The sequence below is a fragment of the Bidens hawaiensis genome, unplaced genomic scaffold, assembly GCF_021521415.1.
Source record: "Bidens hawaiensis isolate Kalapana, Puna unplaced genomic scaffold, B.hawaiensis_p1.1 tig00046636_1, whole genome shotgun sequence".
In the NCBI taxonomy this organism is placed as follows: domain Eukaryota; kingdom Viridiplantae; phylum Streptophyta; class Magnoliopsida; order Asterales; family Asteraceae; genus Bidens; species Bidens hawaiensis.
In genome coordinates, this window is record NW_027498309.1 from 23,933 (window position 1) to 40,717 (window position 16,785).

The 16,785-nt window shown below is 30.7% G+C and overlaps 3 protein-coding genes across 3 annotated transcripts; 2 read left to right on the forward strand and 1 right to left on the reverse strand.

The window, feature by feature from the left end:
* The first annotated feature begins 1,177 nt into the window (after positions 1-1,177).
* LOC143596491 (uncharacterized) lies at positions 1,178-4,298 on the forward strand. The gene is made up of 13 exons (XM_077075253.1): positions 1,178-1,332; positions 1,415-1,519; positions 1,746-1,829; positions 2,078-2,193; positions 2,285-2,386; positions 2,453-2,569; positions 2,669-2,725; positions 2,832-2,898; positions 2,983-3,036; positions 3,176-3,250; positions 3,400-3,435; positions 3,568-4,098; positions 4,133-4,298. Exons 1-12 carry the CDS (start codon positions 1,180-1,182, stop codon positions 3,685-3,687), a joined length of 1,086 nt encoding a protein of 361 aa, XP_076931368.1. The 5' UTR covers positions 1,178-1,179; the 3' UTR covers positions 3,688-4,098; positions 4,133-4,298.
* Positions 4,299-10,753: 6,455 nt separating this feature from the next.
* LOC143596495 (uncharacterized) lies at positions 10,754-11,549 on the forward strand. Its single transcript, XM_077075255.1, has 2 exons — positions 10,754-11,113; positions 11,340-11,549. Exons 1-2 carry the CDS (start codon positions 10,754-10,756, stop codon positions 11,547-11,549), a joined length of 570 nt encoding a protein of 189 aa, XP_076931370.1.
* A 1,154-nt stretch (positions 11,550-12,703) lies between these two features.
* Positions 12,704-15,917, reverse strand: LOC143596492 (SUPPRESSOR OF GAMMA RESPONSE 1-like). Its single transcript, XM_077075254.1, has 6 exons — positions 15,830-15,917; positions 14,393-14,525; positions 14,101-14,287; positions 13,513-14,006; positions 13,108-13,413; positions 12,704-12,984 (listed from the first exon to the last, which is right to left on the reverse strand). The coding sequence occupies exons 1-6, from the start codon at positions 15,838-15,840 to the stop codon at positions 12,931-12,933; spliced, it is 1,185 nt and encodes a 394-aa protein (XP_076931369.1). The 5' UTR covers positions 15,841-15,917; the 3' UTR covers positions 12,704-12,930.
* Between the last annotated feature and the right edge of the window lie 868 nt (positions 15,918-16,785).

Below are 16,785 nucleotides of genomic sequence, written 5' to 3' on the forward strand. Positions count from 1 at the left end.
GCGGTAAGGATCTTTGTTGGAAAAATGAAACTGGCCGAATCGTCCAAATCAAAGTTAATAGTGTTTTGAAATCCAAACAGTTTGGTTTTGACAGTTTAATTGTTCTGTCTTGTTTGAAACTTGGAACCGGTCTTTTGACATATATTTTGATCACGAATCATCCTTATCATTTAAAAAATGTTACTATGAACCGTTGATTTTGACAAAAATTAAAACTATAGGTTCAAACGGTAATAACCGAGCCATTAAACCGTCAAACTAGCCAATCCAACCCACGAACGCAAGACTCAAAAAGTTGCCAAAACCAATAGAACTGAACACTGGTCAACCAACCAACCATATACAAAAATCCTAACAAGCCAAACAGTTAATTAACTAACTAAACAACAATTTACATCCCAGCCCTTGAACTTGTATCTTATGACAATTTATTTAGGGTAAGTTGTAGCCTTTGATGGTTGGACAAATAATAATGAAAAGGAAACAATCGAAAGGTATATAATATTTTCAATCAAATTTTGTATCCGATGACATTTCAAGGTTTCAATCTATGCAATTTGAGTGGGAGCCATAATTGTGTGGATTTAGGTTGAATTCCAAGGTTTATGAATTATTATTATTATTATTATTATTATTATTATTATTATTATTATTATTATTATTATTATTATTATTATTACGATGCCATATTTATTTTGTTTAGTGATTATATTGCAGTTTGATTGTTCTTTCTTTAGATTATTGATGGATTAAGATCACAAATCACATGTCAGGTGAAACAACTGGAATAACTTAATTCATTGGTGGAAGATCTGGATCACACAATATATGTAATTTTTTTTAATAATCTTTACATCGAAATATAAGGCAAACGGACAACAAACTGTAATTTTTGAAGTAAAAGTGCTTAACTTTTAATGTTGTATTTCCGTCTTGTTCTTTACTTTTTTCTGAGGTCAGGGTTGGATCCACAGTGATGAGAATACCAAATGAGAACTCAAGATTAATATTAACAACAATTACTGGTCTTGTCCTTGGTTTCTTTTTAGGAGCATCGTTCCCGGTTATTATATTAAATAAGGCATGCATGCTCTATTGTTTCCCTTTATTATATGAGTCATTTCAAACTGGTTATGAATGGATATTTACAGAAAATTAATAAGGTTCTATGTATCACCTATGCAGAAAACAAACCTATACTCTACCCTGCTTCCCTCCATTAATCTTGATCGCATGAAGGAGATGTACCCGGGCCTCTCAACCCAAAGAATCTTAAATCTCTGGTCTTCGTTTCAGCACAATAATGCTATGTCATCGCTAAATGATACAAAGGTGAAAGTTTTGTTCTATATTGTTTAGTAAATCTCAATATAACTAGATGTACATTGCTTATAATTAAATCTTTACGATGCAGATCTGGGCTACTGAAAACCCGAGAGGTGCTGCAAGGCTACCCCCCGGTGTAGCTGAACCCGAGTCTGATTTTTATCTCCACAGGTTGTGGGGTAATCCTAGTGAGGTATTTTCTACCATATGTATATTATGCAGCTCATTTTTTTATATAGTTAATGAAGTTACTTTTTGATGTTTTTCATATTGTTTTCTTTATCAACAACATCCTACATTACCTTCATATTATATATTTGCATTAAACTATATATATCCCCTAATTAATTAGCTCTAATGCTGTTGATATGATTTGTGATAAAATATTAATTTATTAATCCGGTAGTGTGAATTCGCAGGACTTGACTTTTAAACCGAAGTACCTTGTAACGTTTACTGTGGGTTATGATCAGAAGGAAAATATTAATAAAGCAGTGAAGAAGGTTCGGTACTCGTCCTCTGTCCTTCTCATATGTAGCAATTTCAACTCGTTTGCTTATGAACGGGAAAATTTGGATTGTGTTTTTTATTCTCAAAATGTCAAAACATTAATATTTTTTGATAAAAGGAGAGTGAATCAAGCGGGTTGAAACTTGAAAGTAGCATGATGATTATATTTAATATTTGCTTTGTGACGATAATTAACTCGTTAACCCATATGTGAATATATCTAATTTCGGTGCTTTTTTAGTTCTCAGAAAACTTCACTCTTTTGCTCTTTCATTATGACGGTCGGGCAAGTGAATGGAGTGAATTTGAATGGTCAAAGAGGGCTATACATGTCAGTGCTCACAAACAAAGTAAATGGTAAATCTTACATAATATGATGACCCTATAAACCTTAATAGTTATAATAATGAGGTATTTGCTAATAAAACCTTTGTAAAATTGTTTGTAGGTGGTATGCTAAACGTTTCCTGCATCCAGACATTGTGGCACCATATGACTACATATTCATTTGGGACGAGGATCTTGGATTAGATGACTTTGATGCAGAAAAGTAAATCAATATCTCTAATATCTTCATTTTAATTAGAATAATATTGAAATTGAATAATCTTTGTAGATACATAGAACTGATAAAGAAGCACGGGTTAGAAATTTCTCAGCCAGGTTTATCTGAAAACAGTGGTCACCTATCATGGCAAATGACAAGGAGGCAAAATGATACTGAAGTTCACAAGTATAACATTCATTTTATTTTATTTTTATTTTTATTACTTAACCAGATATGGCTTAGTTTTTTTTTGTCTCAGATATTATTTCATGATTTACCTTGCAGGTTAGCAAAGGAAAAAGACGGTTGGTGTTTACACCCACATTTACCACCCTGTGCAGCGTATGTTTGCCATCATGTAATTTCAATAAATAGCATGTTATTCTTTTTCTTTTTATTGATAATAAAGTTAAAAATTCTTATTAAGAGTTTATATTATAATGCACAGATTTGTTGAGATAATGGCCCCTGTATTCTCTCGGAATGCATGGCGTTGTGTCTGGAATATGATCCAGGTTTTGATGACCATTTTGATTATAATGCAGTTTTATTTAAAGGCAAGGTTATTAGAAGCATGAATATTATTTTACCATCTGCAGAATGACTTGGTTCATGGATGGGGTCTTGATTTCGCTCTTAGGAGATGTGTGGAAGTGAGTGTTTGCGTTCAATTAAAAATATATAATTTCACTTTCGTATTAGTGTTTGCGTTCAATTAAAAAATAATATTATACAGAGTCGTGGAGATTAGTATCAGTGTTTAGTTAAGTTGGTTTCTTTAATCTTGATCAGCCTGCTCATGAGAAGATAGGAGTTGTAGATGCTCAGCCAATAGTTCATCAAACACTTCCTTCACTTGGGAACCAGGTGCTTTTTCACAATTAAATGTGATTACAAAATTATATTACTTCGATGATGATCCATTTTAACCTATTTCGTTTTTAGCTATTTTTATTTTAAATATTTTAGACTGTTGGGCCGATTTCACATATAGTTGATTTCCTTTATTTTCTCAGGGCATAGCAGAAGAAGGAAAGGGACCACGAGAAGCGGTAAATTCTAAAAAAAATGTTATGCGGTTGCAGATGCATTTGCATATGGAATACTGATGGAGTGTATTAATGATCTTTAGTTAATATAACGAAGATGTAATCTTGCTAAAGTTTTGAGCTTTTTGGTATCAGGTAAAGAAACGGTGTACAAGAGAATGGATAACGTTTCTAATACGGATGAGGTATGCAGAACGAGCATATTTAAAGAAAAGGTCAATGGCATCAAATCAAACCAATACTACACACCATTAATATATATGTCACATTCAGAACAACGTAACATGTCAAGGAACACGGTCAATTTGTTATATGATTTTCTTTTTCTTCTTACTTTTTGCAAGTGAATTCTCTTGATGATGGATAAGTCATAACAAATGACATACACGTCTCATTTAACTAATCTACCCAACCCATATCTATTTGTTCTAAAAACAAGTGTCTATTGGTCCATCTTTTCAATTTTCCGTCCGCGACCTACAAGTACACGTGGCAATAGTTTGGCTAATAGATTATTATGGTGGCTTAATTTGGGTTTATCAAATTTCAAAGTTTAAACTTTCTGATATGATGTAGTGGTGTGCTATGTGTCACTTATTTGATTATGTTATAGCCCGGTATGCAGCTCATTGGACCTTAGGGTTTATTAGCTTAAAGGTGGTTCTAGTGAATATTCATTCAAACAAGCTTCATTTGTGAGATGAATCTTCAGAAGGCTTCATGGACAACCAACTTTTAGAAGTCCATTGCAGGAGGGCTTTGTAATTGGGATGATTCTAAATTTCTAATGGATGAACAAGTATCACATTCGGTCATTTTCATTAACCGGCGTCAACAATTTCTGTTAAGTTTTTGTAAAATAACCATTATACTATACCCTTCTTTTGAAAAGAGCTAAACAAAAAGAGTTATGAAGACCTCAAAGCAAATTCTAAAGTTAGGGTGTTTTTCAAGTTAAAATAATTATTTTACTTATTGTTCTATTAAGGACTTACCATAATTACTGGATTTGAAATTAGCATCAACCACAAAGATACTTATTGGAGTCACAATATTTTGCTACCTAAAAACTATTTGTATTGGCAAATCACTTAGATTTGAGAATAATTAGCACAAGTAAAATTAAGAAAACTTCAAATATATAGGCTCTTTAATCATAAGTGGTGCATTTTTTTTTATGTCAAAAAGCTTATATTTAGATAAGAGTAAGAAATTTGTCAAAGAGAAATGCTTATTACCACTTTGGTCGGTGGTAAGGTAATTAAGATATAAAATATGAGGTAAATGATTCAATCCCTGTAAATGTAACACTTACTTGTTAAAAGAAAGTTAAGTGTGAGAAATACCAAACAATCGACTAAATAAATGATGATCATCAATGTCGGAGGCCTGTGACTAGGGATGAGATTGGAGAATCTCGATCCCAAAAATCTCAATTTTTTTGTACTAGTACTAGTACCGAAAATCGCAAGTGGGTGACACGGGCCAGCTCGAGGCTGCTATTGGTTAGTGGAAGGGGCGCTAACGGCTAACTCACCATAACCTGCTTAAGTGGTTGGGGGGGGGGGGGGCAAGGGCGAAGGTTGCTTAGGGCCAAGGGTCCCCAACCCCCTGTTTTTTTACGTAGTAGTGTAAAGTTATCGTTCTCGTCCGTAATTTTGTATACGTAGTGTAAATTTAGCCGTTTTGGCCGAAATTTTTTATACTTAGTGTAAAATTTAGCCGTTTTCGGCCGAATTTTTTTATTGGTAGTGTAAATTTAGCTTTTTCGGTCGAAACTTTTTATATGTAGTGTAAAATTAGCCGTTTTCGGACGAAAATTTTTATACGTAGTTTAAAATTTAGCCTTTTCCGTCCGAATTTTTTTATACGTAGTGTAAATTTAACCGTTTTTGGCCAAAAATTTGAGCCCGGCCCCCTTCGTTTGTGAAATTTGTATACATTTTGAATCCCCCCTCCCCCCGGTGTTTTAGCCCAAGCTTCGTCACTAGCGGGAATATGTCAATGCCATGTCACAGAATATAATCTATACATACTATTAAAGCAAGGAGCAATTTCCACATGTCATCATTCTAGGGTGTCCACATAGGATGCCACCTCATTGTCATGTCACCCATTACCTTTCTTAATCATGCCAACTAATCAACTAACTTATATTTAAACCATAACATTTCTTAATTATTTACCCTAATCAACTTTTTCTCTCTTTTTATAGTTTAGCCGGATCTCCTTTCTCCTATTCATATATTCCGACGAATATTGATGTAGATTTGTATTAATTTTCCGGTAAGTATATATTTATAATAAACTTCCGATCTTGATCTATCAATTTCCGGCAACATTAAATTTTTTTCTGGTTATTGTTTTCTCTAACCTTTTTATCTTTATTCTCATTGTTAACTGATTTTATTAAAATCAGTTTAGGTTGTAAATCATAAACGGCGATGAAGGTTATATGTGGACGTATTAATTTTTTCCGGTAAGATTTTCCATTGAGTTTTCCAGCTATGTGTTATACATTTAACAATGGTTTCTTTTAATTATTTCAGGTTATCTACCCGATTTATTTGCTCAAGTTTTCCTTTTAGTTTGTTAATCAACACCTTATATTCCATTTTTTCGTTTTTCCGGTAAGTAATTCCGGTAAGTTTTTCCGGATGTTTGTTTTACCTATAACAATGGTTGCATAATATCAACATTAATATTCTACTTTATAATTTCAGGTGAGTGTCACGGCTTATACAATCTATTTTCGGGTGACACCTTTAATTTTCCTGTTTCCGGTAACATCTTTTATTTTTTCCGGTTATTAGTTATAATTGAAATAATCCATAATATCAATATTAATATTCGTTTTTATTATTTCAGGTAATTGCCCGACTCATATAATCTAATTTCACGGATTGATCATGAGTTTATAATATGTATAGTTTTTAATTTTAATATTGATGTATATTTCATTTTTGAATATTCATGTATATTCATTTTAAATTTTTTTACATAAAAGAAAATATTATTGTATATTGTAGATCTGAGATTAGTTGATCTGTATTTTTTTTCCGGCGTGTGTTAATCTATTGTCCCAAAATTTATTATTAGTTTGACTTTCCTTATTTTTTAAATAGCGTAATTAACATGAATATTGTAATTTATATACTTTAATTATCCCATTAACACATTTTATATACTTTGACTTTCCTTAATTTATAAACAAACAGATTTTTAATTTAATTTGAATTATTTCTAAATAATTACTTGATATTCAAAGTGAATAAGTTTATTTGGTATTCGAAAATATTCAAGTTATTATTAAACTTAATTTTAATGTTTTTTGACCTTCAAGTAAATAAGTTAACTTGTTATATTTTTTGTACAAGTTAATATAAAAATAACTATCCATATTTTGCACAATAATAAGTATACTAGAATCGACAAAAAAAATTATTGCCGTGTTTTGATTAATTTAAAATATGATTTCTATTTATAGTACAATATATTATAATTACATAATTATTTATCATTGTTAATTTATACTACATAATCTATAAATAAGTAATAAGGAAATAAATAAATAATTAGACGATTTAAGGTAAGTTCTAACACATTTGAATTATTTGAGAAGTATATAATAAAATAAGTAAATAATTAAACGAATAAGTCGTTTTAATATTAAAGTATCCATATATTTTGGTTATATGTTGACAAAATTGATTTTCGAAACTATTGAAGTTAATATTAAAGTAAATAAGTTAATTCTCTTTATATTTACAATAAATTAATTGTCAAAGTTTAAAATTGTATATTGTTAGTTCATATATTAAAGCTATTAAAGTAAATAAGTAAATAATTAAACGAATTAAGGAAGTCGTTTGAATATTAAAGTATCCATATATTTTTGGTATATGTTGACTAAATTGATTTTCGAAACTATTGAAGTTAATATCAAAGTAAATAAGGTAATTGTTTTTATATTAACAATAAATTAATTGTCAAAGTTTAAAATGGAATATTGTTACTTCAAAGATTAAAGTTAATATCTTAATGTTAAGTAAATAACTAAATAAGGAGATAAGTAAATATTCAAACGAGTTAAAGACAAATAATTAGATGTTTTATTGATGTTGTTATTTATTGATGCTGTTATGTAAAATCAAAAATTTACATAATACGGAGTAAAAAACGACATGATTTCTCGGTAATATTATAGTATGTTTTAATTTACAAAATTATGTCTCATTTCGATTTATATTATATTTTACAAATTCATGTACATCTTATTTCTACACTTTCATATTTTACAAAAATACATAATCGTTATAGACAACCATATAATTTTATAAATAACTAATATTTACCAATTCACACCTTCAACCATTTTCCAGATTATAATTTACAATTATTCCATAATCGATGAATATTATATTTTACATAATCGATAAATAAGTAAATAACGAAATAATGATAATTAATCTTCCATAATAATGATTTGACTAAAATTAACATGGAATATATATTTACATATTATATTATAAAAGAAATGCACCATTTATGTTTATATGAAAGTCAAATTTGTACATCTTATTTCTGCACTTTCATAATTTACAATTATTCTAACTAACCATTTTCGAGATTATATTTTACAATTATTCCAAGTCATTTTTTTTAAACCGAATGAACAACCCTTTTTTATGTTTTTAAAACTTTCCATTTTAATAAACTCATTCCTTAATATGGTTTGACCGAAATAATAACCTAATTATCCCATTATTACAATTTATATGGTTTAACTTTCCTATTTCTTAAAAAACCGAATGAAGAAGTTATAAATTAAATAAATTTCCGACCGATTTAAGCATTTGACTATTCACATTAAATCGTTTTTTACCATTCATATTAAATCGTTTTAAATTTTAAATAACATTTACATAGTCAATATAACTTTCTTGGAATATACCAACATGATTTAAGTACTTTTAAATTTAAGATTTGCATTCACAAATTATGTTCATATAAAAATTAACATACATTTGTCTTGACTATTGTAACGTTTTTAATTAAATATTCTTATACAATCCATTATTATGTTATTAAGAGTTACTAATAATGTTGAAAATAGTTACCGTAAACTTTTTAATGGTCTTTAAGTGAAGCATAATTTATGCATGTTTATACATATAATTGTGTATTTATCAATAATAATAAATTGGAATTGAATTATGTTTTTATCGAAATTAAATAATTAATTTGTATTAATTGTATTAACTTTGCTTCAAGCAAAAGAAAAGACAGTGGACACATTATGTTGACATTTTGAAGTCAAAATATGCCATTTTAAAATTAGACCTTTTATTTCAAACATGGTTTGTTAATTTTTTTTCAAGATGGTAGGTTACTAACTATAAATTTTTCACGATGGTAATATTTAATTCAAACATGGTTTGTAATAAATGTTTTAAATTGATGTGCAAATAAACACGGGTACTATCTTAGAGTAATAAATATTACAGTTATTGATGTGTAATAAATGTCTTAGACAGTCTTTGTTAGTCTTTGTACGCTTTTGTATTTGATTCAAATAAGTTATAATGTCTTATAATTCATGTAAAAATATCATTTATTTATAAGTACAGCATTTGCATTTCATATCATTTATATTATGTTACATATATATTATGTTTTAAATATGTTCCACCGTGTGTAACACGGGTACTATCCTAAATCAACATTGAAATCCAATTATCTGTTTCTTTAAGAGATTTAGATCACTTGAAACTTGCTAATGTTATAAAGAAAGGGCACAGTTAGATTTGAAAAATGAAGTTAGTGATAAATGTTTTTCAAGATGTCAATATTTAATTCAAAATGGTTTGTAATAAATGTTTTAAAATGATGTGCCAATAAACACGAATACTATCTCAGAGTAATAAATATTACAATTATTGTTGTGTAATAAATGTCTTAGATAGAGTTAATCTTTTGAATCAACATTGAAATAAAAGATTTGTTGAATCGACATTGTAGAATTGTTTTATTGATTTGGAGACTGATTTCCTTTGTTGTTTACTATTGTACTAATGATATAAGTTATAAAATGTTTTAACTTGTTATTTATCTTTGTTAGTCTTTGAATGTTTTTGTATTTGATTCAAATAAGTTATGATGTTTTATAATTCATGTAAAAGCATCATTTATTTATAAATACAACATTTGCATTTCATTAAATTTATATGATGTTACATATATATTATGTTTTTAAATATGTTCCACCGTGTGTAACACAGGTACTATCCTAAATCAATATTTGAATCCAAAGATATGTTTCTTTTAAGAGATTTGGGTCACTTGAAGCTTGCTAATGTTATAAAAGAAATGACACATTTGGATTTGGAAAATGAAGTTAGTGAGAAGGTAAAATGGTTGTTAGGGTGTGAGAACTATGAGCCAAATTTTGATGATCTTCCAAACTCTTTGGAATCTGAAGATAAAATTTAAGGTAACACCAATAACTTAGTTATGTAGTTGATTACTCTAAATTTTTAACTTTCATTGTTTACTTTGTGTTTTCTATTTAAGTTATTAGTTTAGTTCATAACTAGAAACTTCAAAAAATATACAATAAACTTCTATAATCGTTTACTTGTTTGTCAAGTTGTTAAGGTAATTTGTTTTTTTGGTGAAATTTTGAAGAAGTTGATGGTTGTTAAATTTGTCTATATTGATTTTGTTATTTATCTATTTTCAATAATATGATAGTTTGAATATTCTTTGATTTTATGACTGGTTATATGCATTTTTTTTATTTCTGGCTATAAAGTTTTGTTACATTTTCACATTTTGTGTTTAGTGCAACAAAATTATTTACATATTTATGTTCACATAAAGTCATTATGAAATACGTTAACATTTTTGTTTAATACTTAATTGAGTTCCATGGTTTGTTTGTTTTTTTCAGGCTTTAAGGCCGGATGATTTTGTTGGAGAACGGAAATTATGAAGATCATGTTGGTATATGACTGTTAATATCTAATATTTTCATGACTTTTGTTATAAACTTAAATTTGTTTAATTAGTAACTTTATATGTAGACAATGTTATTTTCTATATCTCCAGTATATATATGATATGTTTTTGTTTGTAAATTTTATGATATCTTATGGTTATTTATATACACTTTGTTACATATCAAATTTTAACTCGTGTGTAACACGGATTATATCCTACGATGATAGTATTTTGAAACCAAATTTAATCAATAAGTCTCCAAAATCCAACGCTCCATCAATCATTAATACATCAACACTCTTCCACTCTAAAAATCTCTATGGAAACTAACCAACAAGACTGGGAACTCGTCAACGACGACGGTTTTATCTACCGCCGTCTAAAACGCACACATCTCCATCCCACCACCACCACCACCACCACCGCCGTTCCACCGTCGGATCCTACAACCGAAGTCAAAGCACGAAGAGACAGAAAGAAGAAAACACTATTAACCCTCAAAACCAAGTACCAACAAGAGCTCCACCATTGGCAACTTTTGTCAAACACCTTACATGCATTACAACTCTCTACACTAAATCAACCGTCACCACTGACGTCACTTCCGCCGTCAGATCACACCGTCTCCGTCGTACAGGACTCCACTTATCACCAACTCGCCGGTAACCCCTTCGCTCAGGTACTTTATATTCCCGCCTTTTTTTTAAAAAATGGTTTTGATAATTTCAAATTTTCCCGCCATTAGTGATTAGTCTATTATTATTAATATTTATTATTATTATTATTATTATTATTATTATTATTATTATTATTATTATATAATTTATCACTTTGTTGTTAATTTTGAATTGTGATTAAGGGGTTGAATTTAATTTTAAAGCTTTGAAATTTAATTTCTTTTTTAGGGGTTTGAATGTGATTTGGGGGAAATTGTCAAATTGATAATTTTGCAGGTTGAGGCTCAGGAAGCAACAATTAGTGAGATTTCAAGATTATGTGATGTTGCGGAAGCGCATAGCGATGCGGAGGAGCAACGGTTGAGGCAACGGTTTATCGATCTGCCGATTTGGGAACAGTCTCCAAGAGGGCTAATTGCATCACTATTAGAAGAATGAGGGTTTCTGTAGTAAGTCTCTTGAATTTGTTGTGAAATATATATTTTTTTCTTGAGTGTTTTATAGATTGAAGTATCAACCATCAATCATCAATTGAGCCAATATTGTTAGATATAGGATATAGAACAATTGGGTTTGATTGTAATCTGTGATTCATTGTATAAAATTTGTTCATTTAGAGATTCTTGTTTGTGAATATGAGTTATAGAAAAGATGAGATCTAATGGCCCTGACCCGAATCGTTTACCGGTACCAAAGTAAATATATTATTGACATTAATATGTTTAAAAATATAATAAATGGTTATAATTAAAAAATCTCATTTTAGTTTCTTTGATTCTGTTATAGTTGCTGTGATATATTATAAACTTGGTTTTTATGATTACTGTGATATTTGAGTTTGGGTTTTTGTGACGAGTTTAAAATTGCTTTTCGTGGATAAGTTTTTACAGTCTTAAGTCCATTAATGGACCAAAGGCCGCCTTTGGTCTAGTGGTATTAATGTGTTGGATCAGACTTTGTCTTTTCAAATGGCGATGATTCAAGTCTTGTAATTGTAAAAAAATGATATTTAGGAGAAGGGTTATAGTGTGTGTTAGTTGTTCTTAAGAAAAGGTTCCTAATTGGGTTCCCAATCTTTATAGAGGAAACGGGGAATCTTATGGTTAATAAGTAATCGCCTTAAGTTCTTAAACGGGTTAGCAATAGGGAATGTCATGGTTAATAACTATAAAGCAATCTTGTACTTAACAGGGAAGGAAGCTGAGTTTGGGATACAGTTATACAACTAGGGATTGTTGTACTATTTCATCTGTAATAAATAGTATGGAGAAATGAAAACTTTACAAAAAATGCTCAAAGGTATACTTTCACTTTTGTTCATTATAATTAGGATGCCTTTCATTAATTTTCAAAACAAACTCATCAAAAAGTAGTTAATTAACAAACTAGCTAAACTGATGAGAACACTTCTCTATTGAATAACAAGGGAAGATGGGTAGACTAAGTTGTATATAAACGTTGAGATAAAAGTTAAGTTTGAATCCATATGCGTTTAAAACATGTCCTTCAACCTGTAAACTAGTTAAAAAGTGAATACTGACACAAGATACACACACATAATTATACGCCCAAAAGGCAATGTATAAACACCATTATAGTTCAAGTTACCATTACATATATGCTCTACAACACATATAGAGGGCATCACCATCACATTACAAAATCGGGCACTTGATCATCATGATTCATGCATTGTTTAGCCAAAGCTATTTCAAAAACAGAAATCCATAGCACGGTCAGTTCTTTTCAAGATTTGACAATAAATAACCAAACAAAAAGGAAATAAACGTCCTTCAATAGCCCAAATATTGTTCACACTTTACAAGCGCTCTAACCAGCCAAAAATGCTGTCTTGTGATGAAAAGTGCAAATCCTGCATGTACACAAAATTGATCAATTTGTGTACCTTCACAAAATGGTGTTTGGATATAAGTTTTAAAAGTGATAATCAGTTATAATAGAGCCAAATTAATGGATAGAAAGATAGTAGGCTTACAGCAAGATTGAAATCGGGTGGAGTACCCAAGTCCAGATTCTCAAGATCAACTCCAGAAGCTGCACCCCTGCTGGTTCCCGGTGCACAGTCAGCATTGGCATTAGAGCCAGATTGAAGTCCATTATTGAGCCTTGAGTCGGCGATAGGTTCATTAGCATCAAGATTCTCATTGCAAAATAACGAGTCATCAAATGCATCTAAATCAACCGCTTGTGAATCATCTTCCCAGATGATTATCCCTGTATTCTCCTTATTTTCAACATTAGAAGCAGGAAGGTACTTCTGTTCAGCACACCACCCAGATTCCTAATCGAACATCAAATTAGAATATCAGTCAGCATCGGCCCAAATAAGTAAATAGGTCGAAATTGCTACCTGTAACAAGAATATAGTCAATACACCAACCTGTTTTGGTGATTGGATAACATTATCAGCGGTGACATCATCACAAGCAATGGTTTTCCCAGGCCTGCGTGGATCAGGGGCATCGGATGTTGGAGTTCTTGGACTAGTCAAATTCATCCATGCATCTAAATCTTCAATTACAGCATTATTATCCACTTTCTCAGAATCTTTCTGTGGCTGATAGAAAATCTTTGCAACTACGTATTCACCTTCCTTTTCATCTTCAATGGTTCCTAAATGATACTGATGCATGACCCAGTTCTGTTTATATGGTTTTGAACCCCCACTAGCAGCACCATAAAGGACCATTATCTTCTTGCACCCTAACTGGACTCCATTCTGCATAATTGCTTTTGTCTTGCCAGTCTTATGCCAACGCACATCCTTGGTCAAACCAGATTCTTTGCAGATCTTGCGACGTTTTCTTTGACCAGTAGTGTACGCATTTGTGGTCCTGTAAAAGAAATGGACAGTGTTTCCATTTTTTGTAGCGCCTAAAATATAAGTCAAATGAGTTAAAAATCATAAATTTAGTTTAGTCAACTCATAAGTCAACAATGAGACGGTTGACATTTGTACTCTACTCACCAGGAAGATCTTCAGGATGTTTGGAGCATATTCCATCATCTACATCAAGTGTTGGGATGAATTCATCAATAAATTGATGCGGTTTTTCAATCCCCGTACCACATTTTGCTGCCAGATGCTGTAAAAGCTCCACGTCAGTTGGTTCAAATTTCACACCAGCTGGGAGACCAGGCCACTCAACTGACACCTGCAAAGTGAAACATGTATAAGAGGTGACCTTTTTTTACTTCTAGAAGATGGCTTTACTTATAATGACTACAAAAAAGTTGGAATGATTTGTTAGATTCCTTACATCAGTGTTATCGATTCTGTGATTGCATTGTGGGCATTCCCGAATTGCTCCACAGTCTTTGATTTGATGCACCAAAGGAAGACGACATGTTTTAACCTTTCTTGCAATAGCTCTACCATCAACAATCCAACTTCTGCAATATTCAAAAGGTAGATTACATTAGTAGCAAATACAACTTTTGTTAAGGAATAATATATGATAATATAGTAGCTCTCACTAAAGAGCTATCATACTCCCTCCATTCGAAAAAAAATATGCAGTTAACAAGGTGAATGGTTTACTAAATGTGTGCACTATCAAACTTATGATGTAATAATGTGGTAGCACTCATATATCAAATGTCAAATGCACCTTAACATATACAAAGTTGAGTGATTGACTATGTATACTAATACCGGTACTGTTAATATCTTGTAACTACTCTCAATGAGTAAATTTTGTTTATGGGTGTTATTTGTCAGGTAAGTTTATAAATTTTGGCAAAAGATCCAATACAATAATACCTTAGCGTACAATAGGTACGCGAATCCCTATTTTTCACGAATCGATCCATGAAATCACATCCCCACATCTCAAAACCGTCAATACATATCCAATTAACCATTGGTTCACCGAAAAAAACAGTTTTGGATCGTTAATCGACCAATTTTATACTTTTTTCACAAAAACCGTTTTTAAACGTTTTAGTTTTTGGTTGAGCGTTTTAGGTTTTTGCCTTTGAGCGTCTCGCGTACCTATCGTACGTTAAGACATTATTGTACAGTATCTCGACCCTGTAAATTTTGTAATCTACAAGCAAGCTTTAAAATCCTAAAACTGCAAATTGTACTTAATCTGCACTTGGCTTTCTATATAAAAAAAGACAATTGGTTTTAATAAAATCCCATTAATTAATAAAGTAGTCAGTCCCCTTATAGAAATGCATGAGGTAAAATAAGTGTATAAGAAGCAGCTCACAATCAAAGTGATAGGGTTTGATAGATTATAGATTGAATATAGGGAAGACAATAGGAACAACATAGATGGAACAATTGTATTAGTGAAACGTAAAGAGAAAGTTACAAGGATATTCCAGGGCGATGCCCTCTCTCCATCATCGGAGCCCTAACAAACTTAACAAAATTAATCCCTATCTCCCTAAAGAGTTATTAACCTATTTATAGAAACGAAATTACACTTAATACTCTTCTAGAATAGACAAATGGCACTTAGAGGCTAACTATAGCATGATTCCTATCACAAAGCCTATACACACATGATGAATAAAAAGCTAACCTATTAATAATAATAATAATAATACTGGACTTATTCGCCATCACATACAGAGATATATAGAACCAACAGAGTTTTAACGGAAATGAATCAATCAATCGACTAAACCCTAAAAAAAACAAAAGGATTTAACATCAATAACACAAAATCAAAGCCAGGAGTTACCTGGCCATCATTAATAATTAAATGAAGGTAAAATGGAAGCTAGATAAGATCATTCAACATTTGACAGAAGGTGCAGGTGACGCCAATTTCCCCCTTTCTTCTTCTTCTTCTTCTTCTCTACCGAAGCAAGTAATGTAATGTAGTGAGAAAGAGAGAGTGTGCGCGTGTTTGTCGTAAGCGCGTGAGACTGGATTAAGACATATATGAGCGGGAAATTGTGGACGTTGCCTCTTTCGAACCTCTGCTTCGGTTACACTTTTGGTTTTTGACATTTCATGTAAAACAATAACGTTTATTCCAGGTACATTTTATATAACTTTTTTGTTTATAAGATTACAGAGTTCTTTTCATTTTTGATAATTAGTTAATTGTAACTATTTTTGTAATGATTTAGGATTTCTACAACAAACTTATATTGGGATAACTTAAGTTTATATTTATCACATGTAAAATTACACGGATTATTCTTGTGGTGCCCTTAAATTTCAATGTATTACAGTTTCGATTCACATCCTTTAGTTGTGGATTTAGGGAATATTTTATGGCATTTGAATGCAAAGTGAGCACAAATATTGTTCTACAAACGTTAGAATCATTATAACTATACAATGTATTTGTGTTATTTTGAGTGAACAACGAGAACCAAATTGTAGAAAGTCAGACGTATGAGTCGAAACCGCAATATAAGCACACCAGAGAAAATGTCCGTGAAATTCATTTTATTATATACCATAAAAACAAGTGTTTTTTGTCGTCTCATTGTTTTTAACTTAAGAATGTCTTAAGAGTAATCAATCACTAATAGGGGATGGTACCATAAATTGATGACAATCAATATCATTTGATATGGGAATTTAGATATCGTAAATGTTCATGTTGATTATAGAAAAAATATATATATTACATGTTTGAAATATTTGTGATATTAGATGTCAAATGTTTGATTGCTCGAAACT